Genomic DNA, 27,003 nt, shown 5'->3' with positions numbered 1-27,003 from the left:
CTCCCTAAGTTTGTTTTATTCACTGCTTTAGCATACTCCGCCAACCCGGATGTCCTAGCTGAATCCTGGCTTAGGAAGGCCACCAAAAATCCTGAAATTTCCATCCCAAACGATAACATTTTCCGACAAGATAGAACTGCCAAAAGTTGCAATCTACTGCAGAGAAAGCCTGCAGAGTTCTGTCATACTATCCAGGTCTGTGCCCAAACAATTTGAGCTTCTACTTTTAAAAATCCACCTTTCCAGAAACAAGTCTCTCACCATTGCCACTTGTTATAGACCCCCTTCAGCCCCCAGCTGCGCCCTGGACACCATATGTGAATTAATCGCCCCCCATCTCTCTTCAGAGTTCATACTGTTAGGTGACCTAAACTGGGACATGATTAACACCCCGGCCGTCCTACAATCTAAGATAGATTCCCTCAATCTCACACAAATTATCAATGAACCTACCAGGTACAACCCTAAATCCGTAACCATGGGCACCCTCTTAGATATCATCCTGACCAACTTGCCCTCTAAATACACCTCTGCTGTCTTCAACCAGGATCTCAGTGATCACTGCCTCATTGCCTGCGTGCGTAATGGGTCTGCGGTCAAACGACCACCCCTCATCACTGTCAAACGCTACCTAAAACACTTCAGCGAGCACTTCTTCGACCTGACCCGGGTATCCTGGAAGGATATTGACCTCATTCCGCCAGTAGAGGATGCCTGGTTGCTATTTAAAAGTGCTTTCCTCTCCATCTTAAATAAGCATGCCCCATTCAGAAAATGTACAACTAAGAACAGAGCCCTTGGTTCACCCCAGACTTGACTGCCCTTGACCAGCACAAAAACATCCTGTGGTATTCTGCATTTGCATCGAATAGCCCCTGCGATATGCAACTTTTCAGGGATGTCAGGAACCAATATACTCAGTCAGTTAGGAAAGCTAAGGCTAGCTTTTTCAAACAGAAATGTGCTTCCTGTAGCACTAATTCCAAACAGTTTTGGGACACTGTAAAGTCCATGGAGAACAAGAGAACCTCCTCCCGGCTGCCCACTGCACTGAGGATAGGAAACACCACCGATAAATCCACGATAATCGTTCATTTCAAGAAGCATTTCTCTACGACTGGCCATGCTTTCCACCTGGCTACCAAAACCCCGGCCAACAGCTCTGCACCCCCCGCAGCAACTGGGCCAAGCCTCCCCCCACCCCTCACTTCTCCTTCACCCAAATCCAGACAGCTGATGTTCTGAAAGAGCTGCAAAATCTGGACCCTCTCTTTCTAAAATGATCTGCCGCAATTGTTGCAATCCCTATTACCTTTTCAACCTCTCTGTCATATCGTCTGAGATCCCCAAAGATTGGAAAGCTGCCATGGTCATCCCCCTCTTCAAAGGGGGACACTCTAGACCCAAACTGTTATAGACCTATATCCATCCTGCCCTGCCTTTCTAAAATCTTCGAAAGCCAAGTGAACAAACAGATCACCGACCATTTCGAATCCCACCGTACCTTCTCCACTATGTAATCTGTTTTCTGAGCTGGTCATGGGTGCACCTCAGCCACACTCAAGGTCCTAAAGGATATAATAATTGCCATCGATAAAAAATAACACTGTGCAGCTGTATTCATCAACCTGGCCAGTCATTCTCAAATGACTGCCTCGCCTGGTTCACTAACTACTTCTCAGACAGAGTTCAGTGTGTCAAATCGGAGGGCCTGTTGTCCGGACCTCTAGCAGTCTCTATGGGGGTGCCACAGGGTTCAATTCTCGGGCTGACTCTTTTCTCTGTATATATCAATGATGTCGCTCTTGCTGCTGGTGATTCTCTGATCGACCTCTATGCAGACGACACCATTCTGTAAACATCTGGCCCTTCTTTGGACACTGTGCTAACAAACCTCCAAACGAGCTTCAACGCCATACAACACTCCTTCCGTGGCCTCCAACTGCTCTTAAATGCTAGTAAAACTAAATGCATGCTCTTCAACCGATTGCTGCCCGCAACCTCCCGCCCGACTAGCATCACTACTCTGGACGGTTCTGACTTAGAATATGTGGACAACTACAAATACCTAGGTGTCTGGCTGCAGCTGTACACAACCCATCTGTAAATAACCATCCAACCAACTACCTACCTCATCCCCATATTTGTTTTGTTTTTCTGCTCTTTTGCACACCGGTATTTCGACTTGCACATCCTCATCTGCATGTCTATCACTCCCGTGTTTAATTGCTAAATTGTAATTACTTCGCCACTATGGCCTATTCATTGCCTTACCTCCTTATTTCATTTGCACACACTGTATACAGATCTTTCTATTGTGTTATTGACTGTATGTTCGATTATCCCATGTGTAATTCTGTGTTGTTGTTTTTGTCGCACTGCTTTGCTTTATCTTGTCCAGGCTGCAGTTGTAAATGAGAACTTGTTCTCAACTGGCCTACCTGGTTAAATAAAGGTGAAATAAAAAATATATAAAAAACCCAAGGTGTCATCTCCATGATCAAGCTAGACATGTTCGGCTAAATGCTGAATGCTTGCTGGTTGACAACACCCCATGTGGATAAGACCGTTCCTGGAGCATTTTAGTTCATTATCATTGGCTCGTGTCTACTGATCTAGGACCGAGTTAAGGAAACTCATCTGTTGAATAGGAGGATGATGCTTTTAGTAACATTAGTTAACTGTTTAGCATTGTGGGTCCTACTGATTATCCAAAACAACCTCAACTACCCCAAACAGCTATCACTGCAGTTACTGTCACTGTATCACTACCCAAAACAGCTATTACTGTAGTTCCTGTATCACTACCTAAAACAGCTAGCACTGTAGTTTTTAGTTGTTTGTGATAGTAGTTTTGTGTAGTTTGTGGCAGTAGTTTTGTGTAGTTTGTGGTAGCTGTTTTGTGTAGTTTGTGGTAGCTGTTTTATGTAGTTTGCGGTAGTTGTTTTGTGTAGTTTGTTGTAGCTGTTTTGTGTAGTTTGTTGTAGCTGTTTTTGGTAGTGTGAGGCTGTCTTCGGTAGTTTCAGGGTTGTTTTGGGTAGTTTGTGTTAGTGGTTTTGAGTACTTGTTTTCTGTAGTTTGTGCAACTTGTTTTGGGTGGTTTGTCCTACTTGTTTTAGGGTACTTTGTGCTACTTGTTTAGGGTAGTTTGTGCTAGCTGTTTTGGGTCGTTTGTGGTCGCTGTTTTTGGTAGTTTGGGGTAGCTTTGGGTTGGGACGCCTAGTAGTTATTAATAAGTATGAATTAATCTCCCCCACATACCTTTTTGTGACGCTGTAATAGCAGCAGTGCTGGGATTTACGTCTGGAGTACCTGGAAACTACTTGCTATCCTCCATGGTGGCAGCAGGTTACCTGTTTGTGCCTCCACCAGGAGACATAAAAATAAAATAATTAGGGGCCTATCATGAGCATTACATGTCAATGACTCTTCTTATAGGATTTTCTCTGATGTTGTTTCTGACCATGATAGTAGGAGGACAACTGGCCAAAACTGCCTCTTGGAGAGTTAGGAGGGTTGGGACGACTGAGCTGAATGCTACGGAGTTGACTGCAGTTCTGATAGCGACCACTGTTGCATGTGGAGGTTTGGGACACCTCATGGAAACCATCATTGGAAAATTGTCTGATTGTGTACAAATATGGGCTTGTAAAATGTGAATTTCTTATAGCAGCACTTACTGTGGCTTTACTCGCAGCCTTGGTAACGGCTCGGTTGGCATACCACCCAGCATCCCACTGCTAGCTTGCTTCTGAAGCTAAACATTGTTGGTCCTGGTCGGTCCCTGGATGGGAGACCAGACGCTGCTGGAAGTGGTGTTGGGGGCGAGTAGGAGACACCCTTTCCTCTGGTCTAAAAAAATATCCCAATGTCCCAGGGCAGTGATTGGGGACATTGCCCTGTGTTGGGTGCTGTCTTTCAGATGAGATGTTAAACAGGTGTCCTGACTCTCTGTGGTCACTAAAGATCCCATGGCACTTATTGTAAGAGTAGGAGTGTTGACCCTGGTGTCCTGGCAAAATTCCCAATCTGGCCCTTATACCATCACGGTCACCTAATTATCTCCAGTTTACAACTGGCTCATTCATCCCCGCTCCTCTCCCTCTAACTATTCCCCAGGTCATTGCTGTAAGTTAGAACGTGTTTTCAGTCAACTTACCTGGTAAAAAAAGGGTTAAACATGTTTAATCATAATAATAAAAAAATGGGAGCAGTGAAACCAGGAGCAGCAGCTGAAGGAGGGGGATTATTACCAGTCAGTCCTGGGGAATTGGGTGATTGTGGGGGATCTGTTGGGTCCAGCAGGGACTGCACTAACATGGAGCAGTCGTACCTATGGGAAGGCAGGGAGAGTGGGGGCAATACTGGGGGCAGTGTCTGCATCTTGTTCTGATAGTGGTCTTCTGGCTATCAGTAGTCTGTATATAATATCCCAAGAGATACAGAACAGAAATTGTTTGACTAAAGTTTTTATTTTTCTTTCTCGTGCCTTTGTAGTCATTGTATGTAAGCATTGTATTTTAAATACATGTACGTATGGTACTTCAGGCCGTCATTGTAAATGAGCATTTGTTCTTCTCATTTAAATATGTTGACTCTCCTCGATGAAATAATAGTTTAAAATTATGTATATACAGCGCCTTCAGAAAGTATTCAGACGACTTGACTTTACACACATTGTGTTACATTACAGCCTTTTTGGGGAACTGTGGGGGGGGGGTCTTAGATGTGCCCATGAGCAAGGACGGTGACCATGGTTGCTTCTGTGTGTCTCTCTGGATGGGAGGCTGTTAGATGACTAATATGATGTAGTCGATGAGTGGCTTCACTGCAAGTATATTGTATGTTTTAAATATTCAAAAAATGTTTGGTAATTTTTACAGCACGTGGGTATCATTCTGGGCCTCCCAAAATATTCTTAAGATCATTGTTAAAACATATCATCATCGCAAATGTGTGTGTGTGTGTGTGTGTGTGTGTGTGTGTGTGTGTGTGTGTGTGTGTGTGTGTGTGTGTGTGTGTACTGAAACAGAAGGGTGATGCAATTTATTAGCAACGTCTGCAGCATGCGTGTGTAGAGGGGGGTCTAGAATGCACACTGAAACCCCATAAACGCTGTAAGGAGAGCGAGTAAAAAAGGTGAAATGACAAAACAAAATGACGCGCACCCAAACTAACTGTAGAGATTAGAGGGAGATGTATTTCATTTAGGAGGAGTCAAGGTAAGGATACCAGGGTACATCTAAAATGGCTCCCTATAGAGTGCACTACTTCTGACCGAAGCCTATTGGGATATGGTAAAAAAAAGTAGTGCACTCTATCAGGAATAGGGTGCTATTTGGGACATATACACCATCATATCAGACTGATATAGGAGCCTCAAACCCCCACTCCCGTTCCTCTTGTCTACCCAGAACCCATGACGACATTTTTAATTAACCCTGCTATTTTAGGCTAGAATAAATGTGTCATGAACAGAAACAGTATGGCTTTGTGTAAGAGAAGGGGAGAGAGAGGGGGATGGAAAACAGTTAGAGAGTGAGTGAATTACTGACAGCAAAATAGAAAAATAGTGAGGGAGCGAATGAGTGTGAAAGTGTGCATAGTTTCAATAAATAGTTGATTTGAGGGTGGTCTTTTTCTATGATAATGTCGCCATCCAGTGGCCATATCCAGTACCACAGATACTGTACCAAGTTCGATTCAGATTCAGTGTTTAATATCAAATCAAAGTTTATTTGTCTCGTGCGCTGAATACAACAGACCTTACAGTGAAATGCTTACTTACAGGCTCTAAGCAATAGTGCAAAAAAGGTATTAGGTGAACAATAGGAAAGTTAAGAAATAAAACAACAGTAAAAAGACGGGCTATATACAGTAGCGAGGCTATAAAAGTTGCCAGGCTACATACAGACACCGGTTAGTCAGGCTTATTGAGGTAGTATGTACATGTAGGTGTGATTAAAGTGATTATGCATATATGATGAACAGAGAGTAGCATAAGTGTAAAAAGAGGGGTTGACGGGTGGTGGGACACAATGCAGATAGCCCGGTTAGCCAAAGTGTGAGAGCACTGGTTGGTCAGCCCAAATGAGGTAGTATGTATATGAATATATAGTTAAAGTGACTACGAATATATGATAAACAGAGAGTAGCAGTAGCATAAGAAGAGTGGTTGGGGGGAGCACACAATGCAAATAGTCTGGGTAGCCATTTGATCACCTGTTCAGGAGTCTTATGGCTTGGGGGTAAAAACTGTTGAGAAGCCTTTTTGTCCTAGACTTGGCACTCCGGTACCGCTTGCCCTACGGTAGAAGAGAGAACAGTCTATGACTGGGGTGGCTGGGGTCTTTGACAATTTTTAGGACCTTCCTCTGACACCGCCTGGTATAGAGGTCCTGGATGGCAGGCAGCTTAGCTCCAGTGATGTACTGGGTTGTACGCACTACCCTCTGTAGCGGTCGGAGGCCGAGCAATTGCCATATCAGCCAGTGATGCAAACAGTTAGGATGCTCTCGATGTTGCTGCTGTAGAACCATTTGAGGATCTCAGGACCAATGGCAAATATTTTTAGTTTCCTGAGGGGGAATAGGCTTTGTCGTGCCCTCTTAACAGCTGTCTTGGTGTGTTTGGACCATTCTAGTTTGTTGTTGATGTGGACACCAAGGAACATGAAGCTCTCAACCTGCTCCATCACCCCGTCGATGAGAATGGGGGCGTGCTCGGTCCTCCTTGTCCTGTAGTCCACAATCATCTCCTTAGTCTTGGTTACGTTGAGGGGTGGTTGTTATTCTAGCACCACCCGGCTAGGTCTCTGACCTCCTCCCTATAGGTGGTCTCGTCATTGATCAGGCCTACCACTGTTGTTGTCTGCAAACTTAATGGTGTTGGAGTCATGCCTGGCCATGCAGTCGTGGGTGAACAGGGAGTACAGAAGGGGACTGAGCACGCACTCCTGGGGAGCTCCAGTGTTGAGGATCAGTGTGGCACATGTGTTGCTACCTACCATCAACACCTAGGGGCAGGCCATCAGGAAGTCCAGGATCCAGTTGCAGAGGGAGGCGTTTATTACCACAATCCTTACCTTAGTGATGAGCTTTGAGGGTACTATGGTGTAGTCAATGAATAGCATTCTCACATAAAAGTGTTCCTTTTGTCCAGGTGGGAAAGGGCAGTGTGGAGTGCAATAGAGATTGCATCATCTGTGGATCTATTTGGGCGGTATGCAAATTAGGGTTTAGGGTTTCTGGGATAATGGTGTTGTGAGCCATTACAAACCTTTCAAAGCACTTCATGGCTACGGATGTGAGTGCTACGGGTCTGTAGTCATTTAGGCAGGTTGCCTTTGTGTTCTTGGGCACAGGGACTATGGTGGTCTGCTTGAAACATGTTGGTATTACAGACTCAATCAGGGACATGTTGAAAATGTCAGTGAAGACACCTGCCAGTTGGTCAGCACATTCCCGGAGCACACGTCCTGGTAATCCGTCTGGCCCCGCAGCCTTGTGTATGTTGACCTGTTTAAAAGGTCTTACTCACGTCGGCTAACGAGAGCGTGATCACACAGTCGTCTGGAACAGCTGATGCTCTCATGCATGCCTTAGTGTTGCTTGCCTCAAAGCGAGCATAGACGAATTTAGCTCGTCTGGTAGGCTCTTGTCACTGGGCAGCTCGCGGCTGTGCTTCCCTTTGTAGTCTGTAAATAGTTTGCAAGTCCTGCCATTATTATTATATTATTACATAAGACGGGCGCCGGAGCCGGTGTAGTATGATTCAATCTTAGCTCTGTATTGACGCTTTGCCTGTTTCATGGTTCGTAACAGGGCATAGCAGGATTTCTTGTAAGCTTCCGGGTTAGAGTCCCACAACATGAAAGCGGCAGCTCTACCTACTCAGTGCGAATGTTGCCTGTAATCCATGGATTCTGGTTGGGGTATGTATGTACAGTCATTGTGGGGACGACATCCTCAATGCACTTATTGATAAAGCCAGTGGCTGATGTGGTGTATTCATCAATGCCATCAGAAGAATCTCAGAACATGTTCCAGTCTGTGATAGCAAAACAGTCCTGTAGTTTAGTATCTGCTTCATCTGACCACTTTTTATAGACTGAGTCACTGGTGCTTCCTGCTTTAATTTTTTGCTTGTAAGCAGGAATCAGGAGGATAGAGTTATGGCCAGACTTACCAAATGGAGGTGTGTACAAAGCTCTTCCTCGCGTCTCTGTGTGTGGAGTATAGGTGATCTAGATTTTTTTCCCCCTCTGGTTGTTGATAGAAATTTGGTAGAACTGGGGGTACAGTGAAAAACTTAGGCTTCGAGCTCCAACATGCAGGACTACATTTAATAAAATAATGAAAATAGTAATAGTAATATAGTAATAAAAAAACTACCAAAATAGGACTATATAAACATCATAACTGTGGCAGTGATAAATAACTAAATGTCCATTGGGGTGGAGGCATAGTAATAACTGTTGAGGGGGTAGAGGGAGAATGACCACAGGAGGGGCAGCATGACCATTGAGGATGTCTGGGGACAAAGTGAAATTTAAACAATAAAAATATACATAGTAACTACAACAGTGATGACTGTCATTGAGATGGGGGCAGAGAAAGTCCATAGGGAGACAGGGGAGCTAACTAGACTAGTGGTGGCTATTCAGCAGCCTGATGCTCTGAGGGTAGAAACTATTAGCCAGTCTCCGTTTTTGCCATGATGCTCCTGTGAAGCCCGTGTCTGAGTGATTCAAGTGTGGAGAACAGGGCGTGCCTGGGGTCCCTGATGATCCACTTGGACTTCCTGCGACACTTGGAGTTGTAGGTGTCCTGTTGGGCAGGCAGTGTGCACCCAATGGTGTGTTCAGCTGCAAGTATAGCAGCTGAAGAGTTATAAATTGTGTTCAAGCGCAGCTCCCTTGAAAAAGAGGCCTTAGTCTCAATGGGACTCCCTGCTAAAATAAAAGTCACCAAATAATTTACAATGTAAAAGGTTTATAAAAAAAAGACTCATTCAAGTTTACATTTTTTTAATTGTTTTTGTTCATAAAAAAGTTGTTTGGAAGCTGAGACCCCTTTATACCCTACCTGCTATTCTAAGCAACTGGGAAGAAAAAGATGGATAATCGATAATATACCTCATATACAGAAATGCATAGTCGTCTAGCAAACACCTCCAGTAACTGCCTACTTCAATGAGGTTAATTTCATCAACTGGGGTGCGTTCAATTTAACATTTCCTCCGTTGCGTGACAGTTTGTACTGAATGACACGCTTCCCCAAAACGGTGTGTACCGTTCTTCAAAAGTCTTTGAGGTGTGTTTGCTCTCGTTTGGTGGGTGTGGCGTGATCAATATGGGTGTGACCATTTAAAATCGTAAAACTCATGCAGCACACACCACTTACAATCTCCCTCTGGGCCACCATAATCACACTGTTCTTCAACTGGCCGTTTAGTGGAGTACAGTTTTCATTTAAATAAATGATTTGATGGAGAAAACTTAACACCATTCTTTCGTACTGAAAGCACCCCTGGTTTGCACCAATGAGGCTTGATTCATTAGTAGTTTTCCACCAATGAGATTTGTTCCATTACAACTTTTCACCAATCAACAGTCTCAGCATAAGTGCAAAGTTAGAAGCACCACTGACACATTGGGGCTGCATTTCACATGTTACCCTTTGTCACCAGAAGGATGTGTCAGAGCGTGACCAAACTCCACAGTATTCCCTTCACACACTGCCTCTGATCTAAAGTCAGTTTTGCTCTCTAGCCTGTCCAAACGTGACGAGAGGGCAGAGAACGCAGGACAAGACTCCCTGTCTCAGTGTACCTCCAGAGTGGTGGAGCTGCTTTGTGAGTAAGACAGAGAAAGAGAGCCTATACACAGTATGCGTACTCCTCATTCCGTAAGAGCTACAAACAGGAGTCCCAGTGCAGAGTGAGGTCCGAGCTGTCCAGGAAGTCCGCTGAGAACACACTGGGGGGCGTGTGGGGGCCCAGAGGGGCGAGACTCGTCCTCCCACCTCCACCACCCATAGAGATGTCCAGCCAGTCCATGCTGTCCAGGGCTGGGTCCCCAAAGTCAAGCCCTGCCGGGTGGGTGGAGAAGCCCAGGTCGCTAGTGTCCATGTCCACCGGGGAGGGGGGATGGTCCAGGATGCTGGGGGTGCTCAGCATTTGGCTGTGGAGGTCATCAATCAAAGTCAGACCGCCATCAGGCTCCACCCCCAGGAGGGGCGTGCCCGTGGTGCTCTCTAGGAAGTCCTCCAGACGACCACTTCCTGTGCAGGGTGATGGCGAGGGCTGCTGGGAAGGCACATCGGGCAGGGAGGGCTCCGGGGGGGTGGTGGACGGCGAGAGAGGGGTGGAGGGGTCGGAGTGGTTTTGGGCCAGGGAATGGTCTAGGTTGGCTCGGAATCCAGAGATTTCTGGTTGGGGATGAAACAATAAAAAGCATTAATATCGGGCACTTGATCAAAACAAATGGGTTTGCTTATGTATTGGCAGTGAGACATGAAGATATACAGTACCAGTCAAAAGTTTGAACACCTACTCATTCAAGGGTTTTTCTTCAGTTGTACTATTTTCTACATTGTAGAAAAATAGCAAAGACATCAAAACCATGAAATAACACCTATGGAATCATGTAGTAAACAAGAATGTTTTAAACAAATTAATAGATTTTATATTCTTCAAATAGCCACCCTTTGCCTTGATGACAGCTTTGCACACTCTTGGCATTCTCTCAACCAGCTTCACCTGGAATGCTTTTCCAACAGCCTTGAAGGAGTTCCCACATATACTGAGCACTTGTTGGCTGCTGTTCCTTCTCTGCGGTCCAACTCATCCCCAACCATCTCAATTGGGTTGAGGTCGGTTGATTGTGCAGGCCAGGTCATCTGATGCAGCACTCCCTCACTCTCCTTCTTGGTCAAATAGCCCTTACACAGCCTGGAGGTGTTGGGTTATTGTCCTGTTGGAAAAAAAATGATAGTCCCACTAAGCCCAAACCAGATGGGATGGCGTATTGCTGCAGAATGCTGTAGTAGCCATGCTGGTTAAGTGTGCCTTGAATTCTAAATAATTCACAGACAGTGTCACCAGCAAAGCACCCCTACACCATCACACCACCTCCTTCCGCCATGATTCACGGTGGGAACCACGCGTGTGGAGATCATCCGTTGACCTACTCTGCGTCTGACAAAGACATGGCGGTTGGAACAACAACAAAAAAATGGCTAATTTGGACCAAAGGACAGATTTCAACCGATCGAATGTCCATTGCTCGTGTTTCTTGGCCCAATCAAGTCTCTTCTTCTTATTGGTGTCCTTTAGTATTGGTTTCTTGGCAGCAATTAGACCATGAAGGCCTGATTCACACAGTCTCCTCTGAACAGTTGATGTTGAGATGTGTCTGTTACCTTAACTCTGAAGCATTTGTTTGGGCTGCAGTTTCTAAGTCTGGTAACTGTAATGTACTTATCCTCTGCAGAAGAGGTAACTCTGGGTCTTCCTTTCCTGAGGTGGTCCTCATGAGAGCCAGTATCATCAAAGTGTTTGATGGTTTTTACGACTGCACTTGAAGAAACGTTCAAACTACGTGACATTTTTCTGATTGACTGACCTTCATGTCTTAAAGTAATGATAGACTGTAATTTCTCTTTGCTTATTTGAGTTGTTCTTGCCATAATATGGACTTGGTCTTCTACCGAATAGGGCTTCTGTATACCACCACAACCTCGTCACAACACAACTGCTTGGCTCAAACGCATTAAGAATGCACACCTGTTAAATTGAAATTCATTCCAAGTGAGTACCTCATGAAGTGTGTTGAGAGAATGCCAAGAGTGTGCAAAGCTGTCATCAAGTCAAAGGGTCTCAAATATATTTTGATTTGTTAAAAAATGTTTTGGTTACTACATGATTCCATGTGTCATTTCATAGTTTTGATGTCTTCACTATTATTCTACAATGTAGAAAATAGTGAAATTTTTTTTAAAAACCTTGAATGAGTAGGTGTGTCCAAGTAGGTGTGTTTTACTGGTGCTGTATATGTGAGTGTTATGTTGTGTGTACTGCTATGTTCTCTTACCGCCACTCTTCAAGAGGATGTCAAACAGATCGTCCATCTGCTGACTGCTCAGCCCGTTCTCCTAGGAGAAGAGGACATATATTTTGAACAGTTTACAGTACTCATGATTGTTTAAACAAAATCGTCAAACATGTACAGTACTATCAAATTACCAAAATACTTTGAGCAAATTTGAGACGAAACCGATGCATACAGATGGACAGAGAAAACGAGAGAAGAGAAAAGAGGATGTAAAAGAAGACATGAATAAACATGAGCAGAGGGAGTTGGGCAGAGGGAGATGGGAGGAGTGAAGGACATACTTTAGGTCGTTGAGTGAAGGAGAAAGAGGTCTGTTCAGGAGAGGGAGGGATGAATAAAGTGTGCCAGTCAAAAGTCGGACACACTTCTCTCTGAAACGGTGGAAGCAGACAATAAAGGATGAGGGAAGGGGAAAGCAAATAGGCAACAGAGAAAGAATAAAAACATGGAGACGAATGAAAAATCAAATATGAGATGACGTTGACATGCCATGAATGATCATTGCAGAATATATCTTACCTTGAGAGAGGGGGGAGAGGTGCTTTGGCTTTCAGACAAGTTGGACACCTCGCCAAAGAAAGGATGGAGATTGGGCGGGGCGGAGACAGATTGAGTGGGCTCTGGCACCCCATTGGTTATGCCATTTGTTTCCAGATGTAGACCTGCCTTCTGTTACAGAACGAGGGGTATGAGGAAAAGGAAATTAAATAAGGCCAGTCTTGATTTTTGTTATCATTTTAAGAAGCTGTTAACATGGCCCCTCATTCATATAGAGTATTTCCCTATGCACCCCTAGTCCCTTTAGTTAGAATGCCTGACAGCTCCTCAGTAACCAACTTTCTATCCAATCAGAGACTTTCTCTTCAGCCTGCTAATTGTAAATCCCGCCTCGTCAGTGAGTTGCGTTGAAGACGGGCAGTTAGTGAGTTCGCCACAGAAGCAAAAAGACAACAAGTTGCACCATGTTTAACGTTATTTGTGCTCGCATCTAATAGTGAGTAATATGTGATGTTTTATCACACTGTACTCTGCTCGCAATGCATTTACTCTATGCAGTTTGTTATATTGTACAGCCTGCTTGTAACTTAGAGTTGTATTATGTGGCAAAATTAGAGTTGTATTAAGGTTTTAGTATTGTATGGTAATATACAGTATATCACAAAAGTGAGTACATCCCTCACATTTTTGTAAATATTTGAGTATATATTTTCATGTGACAACACTGAAGAAATGACACTTTGCTATAATGTAAAGTAGTGAGTGTACAGCTTGTATAACAGTGTAAATTTGCTGTCCCCTCAAAATAACTCAACACACAGTCATTAATGTCTAAACCGCTGGCAACAAAAGTGAGTACACCTTTAAGTGAACAGGTGTACTCACTTTTGTGATATACTGTATATCTTAGATGATATTGTATGCATATTTCAGGTTCATCTGTCTATAGCCATACATAACCTATTATAGTACACAACAACATAACCTATTATAGTACACAACAACATAACCTATTATAGTACACAACAACATAACCTATTATAGTACACAACAACATAACCTATTATAGTACACAACAACATAACCTATTATAGTACACAACAACATAACCTATTATAGTACACAACAACATAACCTATTATAGTACACAACAACATAACCTATTATAGTACACAACAACATAACCTATTATAGTACACAACAACATAACCTATTATAGTACACAACAACATAACCTATTATAGTTCACAACAATATGTAAAATGGGTATCTTTGGGCTCCCGAGTGGCACAGCGGTCTAAGGCACTGCATCTCAGTGCTAGAGGCGTCACTATAGACCCTGGTTCGATTCCAGGCTGTATTACAACCGGCAGTGATTAGGAGTCCCATAGGGCGGTGCACAATTGGCCCAGCGTCGTCCGGGTTTGGCCGTCATGGTAAATAAGAATTTGTTCTTAACTGACTTGCCTCGTTAAATAAAAGGTTAAAAATATATATTTTTTTCTACCTTGTAGAACCACTACCTACAATTACCCATTAAAGAACCCTAAAGATCTCCAGTGTGTTGGTTGACAGTGATGTGTGACAAGTCAGTCAAGACAGCACCCATACAGCATCCAACCCAGCAAACTACTTTAGTCCTCAGAGGGACAGGTTTACCCCCTATCCTTTTTTACAGACTGTGTCTGCTAATATTGTGTGTGTGTGTGTGTGTGTAAGACAACCTTGTTTCTGTCACAATGTTTTGTCATTTTAATACCTTTTTGATAGACTGGTTGACAGGGCCTGGTTGTAACTGTTGTTTTGATTGGGTATTGGAGCTCAGTATCTCAGCTGGCAATTGGCTGGGGAGCTTACTTGGAGTTGACTGCAATCGCTAGAGTAAAAGGGCAACTTTACTGCACTGTGATACCATCTTACACAATCATTTCACCAATATAGAGACCTGTAACACTTAATAGCAGATTTACAGTGTAACTGAACCTGCAGTGTGATTCGTTGCGATCCACTGGTTTTGCCCAATGAGGTCACGCCGTTTTGGACCTCTGCACTGTTATTGGTCAGTGCTATCAGGTAGTGGTTGCCATTGCCGTCGGTGACCAGGGTGGGCGTGGTGCCCGATTTGAGGAGGTCCAATGAGAAGGTCTGGGCGGGGACCTGGGTGCCATTCTGTTGGCTGATGAAGACTGGAGTGGCCTGAAGAGAATAGAGTAGGAAAGAGGCATATTCAAACACAGGGCCCAGACACGAGCCAATCATAATGACCCAACAGAGAAGGGGAAGATACTTGTGTCAACTAGGTTTGAAACCTGTGTCTCCTGCTTGCCAAACTGTTTGCCTGTTGAGCTGAAGTCTTCAGGTTTCAGTCAAGTTTATTCCGTTAAATATAAAATATGGACCTGATGTGTAGCGACTGTCAGCGGCGTGTATTCCTATACTGTAGATCTGCAGACTGTACGATCGAGAGCTGTAATGATTGAATGTACCTGTTGTGGGGTGACTGTCTGACTCGGTTGTTTGTTCTGCTGCTGTCTCTGGTACTGTCTCTGCTGCTTCTTCTGCAGTACTTGCAGCTGTTTGTCCTGCAGCTGTTTGGCCTGCAGCTGGAGCTGTTTCTGCTGGATGATCAGCTGTTGCTGGAATAACAACTGGGCCGAAGTAATCTGCTGCTGCATCTGTTGTGTCTGTTGTTGCTGGAGCTGTTTGGAATGCTGTTGTGCCTGTTGTTGTGAGTGTGTCTGTAGTAGTTGTATCTGTGGTTGTTGTGCCTGCTGTTGTTTCAGTTGTTGTGTCTGTAGTATTTGTTGTGTCTGTTGTTCAACCTGTATCCGGGGGACCTGCTGCAGTTTGAGCAGGGTCTGCTGAGAGCACTGTGTCGGCTGAGCCTCGTCCACTCCCTCCATCCCTTCTTCTGTGTCTACCTCCTTCTTGACCCTCACCATGTCTGTGTTGGTGAGAGAGAGATGGAGGATGGTAGAGGCTTTGATGGGGGTGGTTTGGGCCTCCTGGGCATAACCGCTCACCACCACTCCCTGTACTCCCTCCATCTCTCTCACTGCTCCAGTCTGTTTCCCCTGCTCCAATTGGGAGCGCAGGTTCTCCACCAGCCTCTGTTTCTGCCTCAGCATGCGTGTCAGCTCCTCAATCTGCTTGTCCTTCTCCTGAAGCATCTGGTCCTTGTCCAAGGGGGAGGCCTCCATGGATGGCCCGGCTAGGGGCTCCTGAGGTGGGCCGGCAGGCTGAAGCTCGGTGGGAGAATGACGGGACTGGGAGAGGCTGCAGGTGGATAAGTGACCCTGGTTCTCCTCTTTGATGGAGGCTGGGGAGTGGTGCTGTGGAGAAGGGTGCAGGCTGAGCTGGGTCAGGGGAGAGCTCACCATCTCCCCGAACACGTCTCCATTACAGCTGGTCTCGTCGGGGCTCATCACCGCCAGAGACCGTTCTGACGGGGTGGGGGAGACTGGAGGGGAGGAGCTCGTACTGCCAAACCTCAAAATACAGGCTGGAGCGGCACTCTGAGCCAATGAGAAAGCGGGCATCTTCCCTGTTGACTCTCCTGAATGGTGGGTGTGTGGATTAGTTCCGGCCTGGGGGGGGGCAGGGCTGATGGAGCCAGCAGGTTGGATTGAGGCGTGCGGTGGGGTTGGTTGGCTGGGTTTGGGGGTTACAGTAGCAGTAACACCAGCTCGATCTAAACAGTTCTGCTCCTGGTAGTTCCTCAGCCTCTCGATCAGGTCCATCTTGGTGCCAGACACGGTCAGACACCGTAGTTTCAGCTCCTGTTTCAGCTCAGCAACCTGGAGGAGAGAAGAAGTACAGTTATGATTCTGATCCATTACATCTCCCTCCCTCCCTCCCTCCAAAAGTGCATATCAATAGTCTATCTACACTGATCTGAACTAAATACATTCCCAGTAGCTAGTGTCTACACACAAAAGTATAATTATCTTTCTATGTATCCACCTATCTACTCACTTTGAAGTCATCCAGGTTGGCTGGTAGCGTCAAAGGTTTGGTCCCTCCCACAGGGGTTTGGCTCTGACGACTGGACCCATTCGGATTGGAAGGGACAGGGGCCGTCGGGGGAACACTGCGCAAAAGGGAAGGGGCGGGGTTGGTTGAAGGTGGTTGCTCTGCAGGTGGTCTGAGGAGAGAGAAACAACAGATGAGTCAGTCCACACACAGTCTTATGCAGCTAACCTTAAGGGGGCATACAATTCAGTTCAAAATCCTATTATTTTAACCCGTACCCTAACTTTACGCCTAAACTTAACCATAGCTTAGGTTTAGAATTAGGTTTAGGAGCTCGTGGGGACCGACAAAATGTCCCCAGTTGTTCAACTTTTTGTTTGTTTACTATTCTTGTGGGGACTTCTAGAGACACTCACACCTCTTTCTCCCCCCACCCCCACACACTTCCCCCCACACTCACACCTCTCCCCCCACACTCACACCTATTCCCCCCCACACTCACACCTCACACCTCTTTCTCCCCCCCCCCCACACACACACACATACACACACACACCTCTTTCTCCCCCCCCCACACACACACACACACACACACACACCTCTTTCTCCCCCCCACACACACACACCACTTTCACACACACACCTCTTTCTCCCCCCCCCCCACACACACACACCTCTTTCTCCCCCCACACACACCTCTTTCTCCCCCCACACACACACACACCTCTTTCTCCCCCCCCACACACACCTCTTCCCCTCCCAAACTCACACCTCTTCCCCTCCCAAACTCACACCTCTTCCCCTCCCAAACTCACACCTCTTCCCCTCCCAAACTCACACCTCTTCCCCTCCCCCACTCACACCTCTTCCCCTCCCCCACTCACACCTCTTCCCCTCCCCCACTCACACCTCTTCCCCTCCCCCACTCACACCTCTTCCCCTCCCCCACTCACACCTCTTCCCCTCCCCCACTCACACCTCTTCCCCTCCCCCACTCACACCTCTTCCCCTCCCCCACTCACACCTCTTCCCCTCCCCCACTCACACCTCTTCCCCTCCCCCACTCACACCTCTTCCCCTCCCCCACTCACACCTCTTCCCCTCCCCCACTCACACCTCTTCCCCTCCCCCACTCACACCTCTTCCCCTCCCCCACTCACACCTCTTCCCCTCCCCCACTCACACCTCTTCCCCTCCCCCACTCACACCTCTTCCCCTCCCAAACTCACACCTCTTCCCCTCCCCCCCCACTCACACCTCTTCCCCTCTTCCCCCCCCACTCACACCTCTTCCCCTCCCCCACTCACACCTCTTCCCCTCCCCCATTCACATCTTTCCCCCCACACTCACACCCCCCCACACTCACAACCCTCCCCTTCCCCTTCCACCTCACAACCCTTCCCCCCAATACTTACACCTCTCCCCCCACACTCACACCTCCCCCCACCTCTTCCCCTCACACTCACAACCCTTCCACCTCACAACCCTTCCCCCCCACACTCACTACTCCCCCCACCTCTTCCCCCCACACTTACACATCTCCCCCCCACACTCATACCCCCCACACTCGCATCTCTTTGCCCCCCCACACACACACACACCTCTTTCCCCCCCCCCCACACACACACACCGCTTCTCCCCCCCACACACACCGCTTCTCCCCCCCACACACACACCTCTTTCCCCCACCCCACACACTCACACCTCTTTCCCCCACCCCACACACTCACACCTCTTTCCCCCCCACACACTCACACCTCTTTCCCCCACCCCACACACACACCTCTTTCCCCCACCCCACACACACACCTCTTTCCCCCACCCCACACACACACCTCTTTCCCCCACCCCACACGCTCACACCTCTTTCCCCACACGCCCACCTCTTTCCCCACACGCTCACACCTCTTTCCCCACACGCTCACACCTCTCCCCCTCCACACGCTCACACCTCTTCCCCCTCCACACGCTCACACCTCTTCCCCCTCCCACACGCTCACACCTCTTCCCCCTCCACACGCTCACACCTCTTCCCCCTCCACACGCTCACACCTCTTCCCCCTCCACACGCTCACACCTCTTCCCCTCCACACGCTCACACCTCTCCCCCTCCACACGCTCACACCTCTCCCCCTCCACACGCTCACACCTCTCCCCCTCCACACGCTCACACCTCTCCTCCCCCACACGCTCACACCTTTTTACCCCACACACTCACACCTCTTGCCCCCACCTATTTACACCTTTTTACCCCACACACTCACTTGGGTGGTGCTGGGAGGATGGTGTGGTAGTTATAGTGCTGCTGCTGCTGGTGGAGAATCTGCAGCTGGAGGAACAGCTGCTGCTGGTGGAGGATCTTGGTGTAGGTGGAGTCCAGCTGAGGGGGAGGCTCCCGGTCAGCCTTCTGGTCCGGAGGGATGTACTGGTGGTACTTGAGCTTCTTCACCTTGGGCTTGTTGTCTTTGGCCTTCTTAGGCCTCTGGGGGGGCCGCTCCAAACTGGGTTTCGACTGGGAGTGGTGGAAGAGTGGGAGATGGAGAGAAATAGTAAGTAAGATATGATTGCATGTATACACAAAGTATTAAATTCCATTTAATACTGGACACAGGGGATGTCTCTCACCTTGGTCTGACCAGTAGCAGGGCGGGAAGCTCCCGACATCACTGTCCCATTGGTCAGTGGCAATGAGTCTTGGCCATTCACTAACAGCGGAGGTGGTGGTGGGACCTGGGTAAGGAACTGAGAAAACATCTGATTGGTCAGTTTAAGTGTCAATAATGGGACAACTCCTGTGATTACTTGTCTATGTAACTTGCAGGAATACCAGTGGCTATCTCCATTATGTGGCTATACATACTGTTCAAAAATAAGACATCAACCTACTAGCTGTGAGGGGGACATGTCCATTTTCTGAGTGAGCATGTCAGAGGGGGACAGCTGAGAGAGTGGACCCAGTGGAGAGTCGTGATTGGCTAGCGTATCCGGAGAAAATGCATCACTGCTGTCCTCGTCCAATGAGGATTCTCCTGCACCCTTTGGAGAATCTGAGAGAAACATTTATTAAACCTCTATTTTGCCATTCTTCTCGCCAAACAAATGATTGTCTCTAACAACAAGTTGATTAGTTGTGAGGTTGAGTCTCACTACAAAAAACATCAACTGTATTTCAAACAGAGGGAATAGTAATTGGTAATACGAAAAAGAGGTGATGGCCAAACCAGAATGACTAATGATGGAAGTGGTCACAGTCTCTCAAGCACAAGGATTTAGCAATAACAATGTCCCCACACCAGTCCAGTATTGTGACATTGATGCATTGCAATGATAACATTTAAGGAACATTTGAATGTGAACCATGAAAAGTGATTAATTGAAGATAAGGGCGTTTGGGAGTGGTTGGGTACATTTGTCTGAGTGAAGGAATAACAGTAAACGTGTTGCAGTGGACTGTGCACAGGAAGGACGCTCCTACCCAGTTGACTAAGGTGTTGTTGTGTACATACTGGAACTTATGTTGTGTATGTACCCAGTAAAGTGTTGCAATGAGAAGTAGTGTTGTATACTTGATCTGTAATGTATGTTACACTGGACAATAAGAATGGGTACATACCTAGAACAGAAGTGAGTGTTTCAGTGGACAGTGTGTGTGTGTGTGTGTGTGTGTGTGTGTGTGTGTGTGTGTGTGTGTGTGTGTGTGTGTGTGTGTGTGTGTGTGTGTGTGTGTGTGTGTGTGTGTGTGTGTATTGCAGTGGACAGTGTGTGTATTGCAGTGGACAGTGTGTGTATTGCAGTGGACAGTGTGTGTATTGCAGTGGACAGTGTGTGTATTGCAGTGGACAGTGTGTGTATTGCAGTGGACAGTGTGTGTATTGCAGTGGACAGTGTGTGTATTGCAGTGGACAGTGTGTGTATTGCAGTGGACAGTGTGTGTATTGCAGTGGACAGTGTGTGTATTGCAGTGGACAGTGTGTGTATTGCAGTGGACAGTGTGTGTATTGCAGTGGACAGTGTGTGTATTGCAGTGGACAGTGTGTGTATTGCAGTGTACAGTGTGTGTATTGCAGTGGACAGTGTGTGTATTGCAGTGGACAGTGTGTGTATTGCAGTGGACAGTGTGTGTATTGCAGTGGACAGTGTGTGTATTGCAGTGGACAGTGTGTGTATTGCAGTGGACAGTGTGTATTGCAGTGGACAGTGTGTATTGAAGTGGACAGTGTGTGTTCATACCCAGTAGTGAGTGCTGCAGAGGACAGTCCAGGTCTACAGGCAGGATGTTCTTGTGGATGAGCTCTATAGGACCAGGTCTGTGGGAGATCTTATCATTGAGGTCATCAGCCAGCCTGGCCCTCTTCAGCTGCAGCTGCTTGGCCTGCAGAGACGGCTCTGCTGACGTCTCTGCATGAAGAGAGAAGAGGAACAAAAACACACGGTATTAGGCCGGTTAGATGTACTGCTAAATTCTCTAAAACGGCATTGGAGGTAGCTTATGGTAGAGAAATTAACATTAAATTCTCTGGCAGCAGCTCTGGTGGACAATCCTGCAACCAGCATGCCAATTGCACGCTCCCTCAAAACTTGAGACATCTGTGGCAGTGTTGTGTGACAAAACTGCACATTTTAGAATAGCATTTTATTGTCCACAGCATAAGGTGCACCTGTGTAATGGTCATGCTGTTTAATCAGATTATTGATATGTCACACCTGTCAGGGGTATGGATTATCTTGGCAAAGGAGAAACGCTCACGAACAGGAATGTAAACAAATCTTCCATATGCACAGAATTTTTGAGAAATAAGGTTTGCGTGTGTATGGAACATTTCTGGGATCTTTTATTTCAGCTCATGAAACATGGAACCAACACTTTACATGTTGCGTCTATATTTTTGTTCAGTGTAGATCAGCACAAACAGATGCGGTATATTTGTCTCACTGCCTCTAGAGAAGTAGTGTGTGGGGGTGTAGTTCTGTGGTGATCAGCAAGGGGGCGCTGTGACTCACCCTCCAGTATGTGCATCCTGACCAGCTCTGAGCGCTCAGGACGACTCCTGATCTTCCTCTTCAGATAGTCCTCAGTCTGGAAGAGAGGAGAGGAGAGATGGATGAGAGGAGAGATGGGAGAGATACAAATGGAGAGAGGGAGGGAGAGGGGGAAAAAGAGGAAAGAGACCGGAGAGGGAGAGAGAAAGGGACAGGAGAGGGAGGGAGAAAGGGACAGGAGAGGGAGGGAGAGAGGGACAGGAGAGGGAGGGAGAGAGGGACAGGAGAGGGAGGGAGAGAGGGACAGGAGAGGGAGGGAGAGAGGGACAGGAGAGGGAGGGAGAAAGGGACAGGAGAGGGAGGGAGAAAGGGACAGGAGAGGGAGGGAGAAGGGAACAGTAGAGGGAGGGAGAAGGGAACAGTAGAGGGAGGGAGAAAGGGACAGGAGAGGGAGGGAGAAAGGGACAGGAGAGGGAGGGAGAAAGGGACAGGAGAGGGAGGGAGAAAGGGACAGGAGAGGGAGGGAGAAAGGGACAGGAGAGGGAGGGAGAAAGAGACAGGAGAGGGAGGGAGAAAGAGACAGGAGAGGGAGGGAGAAAGAGACAGGAGAGGGAGGGAGAAAGAGACAGGAGAGGGAGGGAGAAAGAGACAGGAGAGGGAGGGAGAAGCGAGAGAGCGGGAGAGGATGCACTTCAACAAAGACTGCACTTGTTGAACTAAAAAGAGAGAAAAAAAGTGATGGAGAATCTACTAGACTTACCCTGGCTCTCTCCAGATTCCTCCGCTGCTCGTGGAAGGCCGCCGGACTCTTCAGTGCTGCGGTGAGGGAAAGAGAGAAAACAATAAAGGAGATGGAACGACAGTGAATGAAAACTCCAACAAATGAGTACAGAGCAAAGCACTAGTGGAGACAGTGTGAGAGCTGATACTGAGGAACACATGCACAAAGCAGAACTCTCTATATGAAAAAGTCACTGGCGTTCTATTCACCAAACAGTAATAACAGAAAACAGAACAGTATGTTTTTGTCTTGACTAGTAAGTGACCTGTTTCAGCAGAACAGTGAAGGAGGAACAGCTTGCTATAGTATAAGAGAGGTGTACGCAGGGGAACCCATAGAACTATCAATAAAGATGTGAATTACAGCACAGCCAGGAGATTTAAGGAGGACATGTGAAAGCTGAGAGAAGAGTGATGGGTTGACTTTCTGAGAAAGACTTTGTACACTTATCACTCTCTTCAACTGTATGGGTCTTTAGCATGCCCCCGTGTGTCACATCATTCAGAAGTTGGAAAACACAAAGACGTGCGCACCAACCCACACACACTGGATGGTTGAAGAGGATGTTGGAGGGACACTGAAGATTTCATCATCACCTTTTGCCCAATGTGAAGCCTTAAATCAGCTCAACTGTCAAACAGTGACGTCTGGCCCTGCTGTGTGTGTGCGTGTTTATTGAGGGACGCAATGCTGGCTTATGGAAGGTCAAATAGGAGGGTCGCAGACTGGCATGCCTAAATATTGGCCTGGGATTCCTGTGATGTAACTAATCAAATCAAGTTGACTTTTGCCTACAAATACATGCAAATGGATCATGGAGGATCCAGCCTTCTCTGTAATTCAGTCTGCTTTATAGCACCAACTGCAAATCCATGGCGTGAGCACATTATGGTCTATTAACTCTACAGAGCCTTGACGGTAAAGCAGTTCTGCTATAGCTTTGGGCCATCGTCATAAGAAGTCCCTTTTAAAAGGCTGGTTGGTAATGCCTCCTCCTCCACAAGAAGACAACCTGACCCTCCTGTATGTCTGAGCCAGGCCACCATAGAGACACCTAGTTCTCCTGGCCCGTTGTTGTTGTGTATAAGACTGGGAGCACAGGGGAGAGAGAGGCCCATTATATGGCCAGGTTAGACACGTAAACAATAAGGTCTGGGGGGATGTGGAATGCAGGAGAGAGGCACTGATTGCAAATATACCACAGCTAAGGGCTGTTCTTAGGCATGACGCAACACAATCAGTGCCTCTCTCCTGTAAGAAGTAGCCCATGCACTTCCTCCTACCAACAGCTGAACACTGAGTCTCCTCAGTCTCTTCAGCTGCTGAAGAGAACACATAACAGGAAGTGGACACAGAAGGGGAAGCTGGCTGGCCCACATGATGATAACACCACCACCACAGAACATAAAATAACACAACACAACACAAATTACAACAACACAATGCAAATTACAACAACAGAACAGGCCTGTCAGTCCAAGGGGACCAGGAACAGACACTGTACTGGTCAAGAATGCAGAGGGTGACATTGTATTATATTTGCTGGTCTAGACTCTAGAGATAAGAATAGAGTTTGGGCACTACTTACGTGGCATGATCCCTTGGCTGACCAGCTCCTCCCGGGTGCGTCTCTGCTGTAGTTTGAGCTGGAGGACTGCATGACAACAGAGAGAGAGGGAGAGAGGAGAGTCAGCAACTGCCAGCATGGAAACAACAACCACCTCTTCAAAACCAGAGTTTCAGTCCCAGACTGCCATCCTACACTGAACCGTCCATCCGCACGGCAGAGGGGGTATCCTTGTGTCAACAAACACTGGAGTAGACAGCTTGAGCAGGACTCAATGGACAGAACCCACTCCCTCTCTCTTTCATTCTCTTTCGTTTCCTCCCTCACTCTTAAAAAAAGCTGTGGCAGAGGGCAAAGGGAGGGTGGAGTTTGGTGGCATTTATTACAAACTTCCTGTTTCTAAACTCTCGGTTGTTGATTGCGCAGTGCGCTTATAAAAACCCACACAGAATGTATGTGTGTGTGTGAGAGAGCAAAAGAGAGATAGAGGGGAAGATAAAGGGAGAGAGAGATTACACAGATCCACAAAGAATTTGAAAACAAACCCAATTGTGATAAACTCCTTTATGTACTGGGTGAAATACCACAGTGTGCCTTCACAGCAGCAAGATTTGTGATCTGTTCCCACAAGAAAAGGGCAACCAGTGAAGAACAAACAACATTGTAAATACAACCTATATTTATGTTTATTTATTTTCCCTTTTGTACTTTAACTATTTGCACATTGTTACAACACTGTATACAGCACTGTCTTTCTTCTTTTGGAATGTATACTGTAATTTCTTCTGGTTTATTTCACTTTTTGTAAAGCCCCTTAAATTGAAAAATGGAATTGAGAGAGATAGAGGAGGGGGGGGGGGCTAGAGAGGGGGAAAGAGAGAGCGAATGAGAGATAGGGGGAGATAAATAGAGAACGAAAGAAAGAGAGCAAGAGAGAGATGGGGGGAGATGACAGCAAAAGAGAGAGCGAAAGAGTGAGATAGAGGATATATGAAGCGAAAGAGATAAATAGGGGGAGCTCGAGAGAGATAAAGAGATAGTGAAAGAGAGCCAAATAGATATTGGGGAGATAGAGAGTGTGAAAGAGAGCAAGATAGAGATCGATGGGGAGATAGAGAGAAGGGAGATAAGAGAGCAAGATAGAGAGCAAGAGAGATACAGATATGGAGAAAGCAAAAGAGATAGAGGAGGAGAGAGAGTGCAAAAGAGGGAGTGTGAGAGCGAAAGAGATATTAGGGAAGATAGAGCAAAAGAGAGGGGGAGATAAAGAGAGAAGGGAGATAAGAAAGCGAGATAAAGAGAGAGTGTAAAAGAGACAAATAGAACAAAAAAGAGAGAGAGGTAAAGAGAAAGTGAAAGAAAGGGGGAGATAAAGAGAGGGGGTGATAGAGAGCGAGAGATAAAGACAGCGAGAGAGAGAGAGAGAGAGAGAGAGAGAGAGAGAGAGAGAGAGAGAGAGAGAGAGAGAGAGAGAGAGAGAGAGAGAGAGATAAAGAGTGCGAAAGAGATAGAGAGCAGGGAGGGATGGGAAGATAAAGTGAGCGAAACAGAGAGATAGAGGAGATAAAGAGAGGGGGAGAGAGGTGAGAGAGCGAGCAAACAAAAAAAGAGCGATGAAGAGAGCGAAAGATAGTGTGAAAGAGAGAAATAGAGGAGGAGATGAGAGAGAAAGAGAGAGACAAAGGGAGAGTGAGAGATGCAGGCGGTAATTCTGTCAGCAGACTGTTATACCACAGCCGTTCTTAGGTAGACCTATTACTATGCATTCCTCACAGCAGCCTGTATTATCAAGCCAAGCTATGGTATGCAATCCATCAATGTAAATAATGCAGAAAGAACTGTTGGTACTGCAAGTCTTGCAACAATTAAGGGAAGTAAGCAGGTCCTTGTCAGTCTTCCAGTCAGAACAACTGACCTGACCTCCAGTGGTGTAAAGTACTTTAAAATACTTTGAAGTACTACATAAGTAGTTTTTTTGGGTATCTGTACTTTACTATTTATATTGTTTACAACTTTTACTGTACTACATTCCGAAAGAAAACAATGTATTTTTTACGTCATACATTTTCCCTGACAACCAAAAGTACTTGTTACATTTTGAAATGCTTAGCAGGACAGAAAAATGGTCCAATTCACACTCATCAAAAGAACATCCCTGGTCATGACTCTGATCTGGCAGACTCACTAAATACAAATGCTTCGTTTGTAAATTATGTCTGAGTGATGGAGTGTGCCTCTGGCTATCTATAAATAAATAAAAACAAGAAAATGGTGCCATCTGGTTTGCTTAATATAGGGAATTTGAAATGATTTATACTTTTGATAAATAAGTATATTTAGTAAGTACATTTACTTTTGATACTTAAGTATATTTAAAACCAAATACTTTTAGATTTTTACTCAAGTAGTATTTTACTAGGTAACTTTGAGTAATTTTATATTATGATATCTTTACTTTTACTCAAGTATGACAAATTGGGTACTTTTTCCACTATTGCTGACCCCTAACCACCTAAACTACTTTGTGTTTGAGTGACAAGAGATACACATCTCTTCAAAGGACTCAGGCTAAGTGAGTGTCCTGCTTCCCTGTCCCTTCAGTCCAGATCTAAATACTCTTCCACACCTCTCCTTTCCATCCATGTTGTCATTCCTTCTGGACCACTGACATCTGAAAGCAAGGGGTACAATTGTAAGTTCCACCATGAACATCCCTCTGGATCTACTGTAGTCATGGATGAAGTAGGACAAGGAGAAGACTATTTATTAGAATACAGGCCCCAGGCATCCACAATTAGAGAGGAGAGAAGAGAGAGAAGATGAGAGAGAAAGCGAGAGAGAGAAAGATAAGAGAGAATGCAGAGAGAACGAAAGAAAGATAAGAGAGAATGCAGAGAGAACGAAAGAAAGATAAGAGAGAATGCAGAGTATAACCCATATTTATTTTCCCTTTTGTACTTTAACTATTTGCACATATGATATTTGAAATTTCTATTATTTTACAACTTTTGTGAGTGTAATGTTTAATGTTAATAAACAAAAGTAAAATAAACAATAAAAATGATCTACTTCACTTGCTTTGGCAATGTT

At 46.1% G+C, this 27,003-nt stretch overlaps 1 protein-coding gene across 7 annotated transcripts in view; it reads right to left on the bottom strand.

Annotated features, from left to right (window-relative positions):
- Positions 1–9,011: 9,011 nt before the first annotated feature.
- Positions 9,012–27,003, bottom strand: part of LOC124038518 (myocardin-related transcription factor A-like) — a 65,626-nt gene continuing 47,634 nt past the window's right edge. For 5 of the 7 annotated variants that reach the window (XM_046354507.1, XM_046354510.1, XM_046354508.1 and 2 more), the window contains 15 exons: positions 23,935–24,000; positions 22,326–22,381; positions 21,587–21,662; positions 20,816–20,983; positions 19,472–19,632; positions 19,211–19,327; positions 18,850–19,097; positions 16,589–16,757; positions 15,100–16,410; positions 14,597–14,809; positions 14,373–14,489; positions 12,635–12,784; positions 12,397–12,486; positions 12,095–12,155; positions 9,012–10,430 (listed from right to left, as the gene is read on the bottom strand). In XM_046354507.1, the coding sequence (XP_046210463.1) occupies positions 9,916–10,430; positions 12,095–12,155; positions 12,397–12,486; positions 12,635–12,784; positions 14,373–14,489; positions 14,597–14,809; positions 15,100–16,410; positions 16,589–16,757; positions 18,850–19,097; positions 19,211–19,327; positions 19,472–19,632; positions 20,816–20,983; positions 21,587–21,662; positions 22,326–22,381; positions 23,935–24,000 (3,518 nt within the window). In that variant the 3' untranslated portion in view covers positions 9,012–9,915. The other 2 variants (XM_046354511.1, XM_046354514.1) reach the window with 2 other exon arrangements.

This window comes from Oncorhynchus gorbuscha, linkage group LG06, assembly GCF_021184085.1.
Source record: "Oncorhynchus gorbuscha isolate QuinsamMale2020 ecotype Even-year linkage group LG06, OgorEven_v1.0, whole genome shotgun sequence".
Lineage (NCBI taxonomy): Eukaryota > Metazoa > Chordata > Actinopteri > Salmoniformes > Salmonidae > Oncorhynchus > Oncorhynchus gorbuscha.
This window is presented reverse-complemented; position numbering and strand designations above follow the sequence as displayed.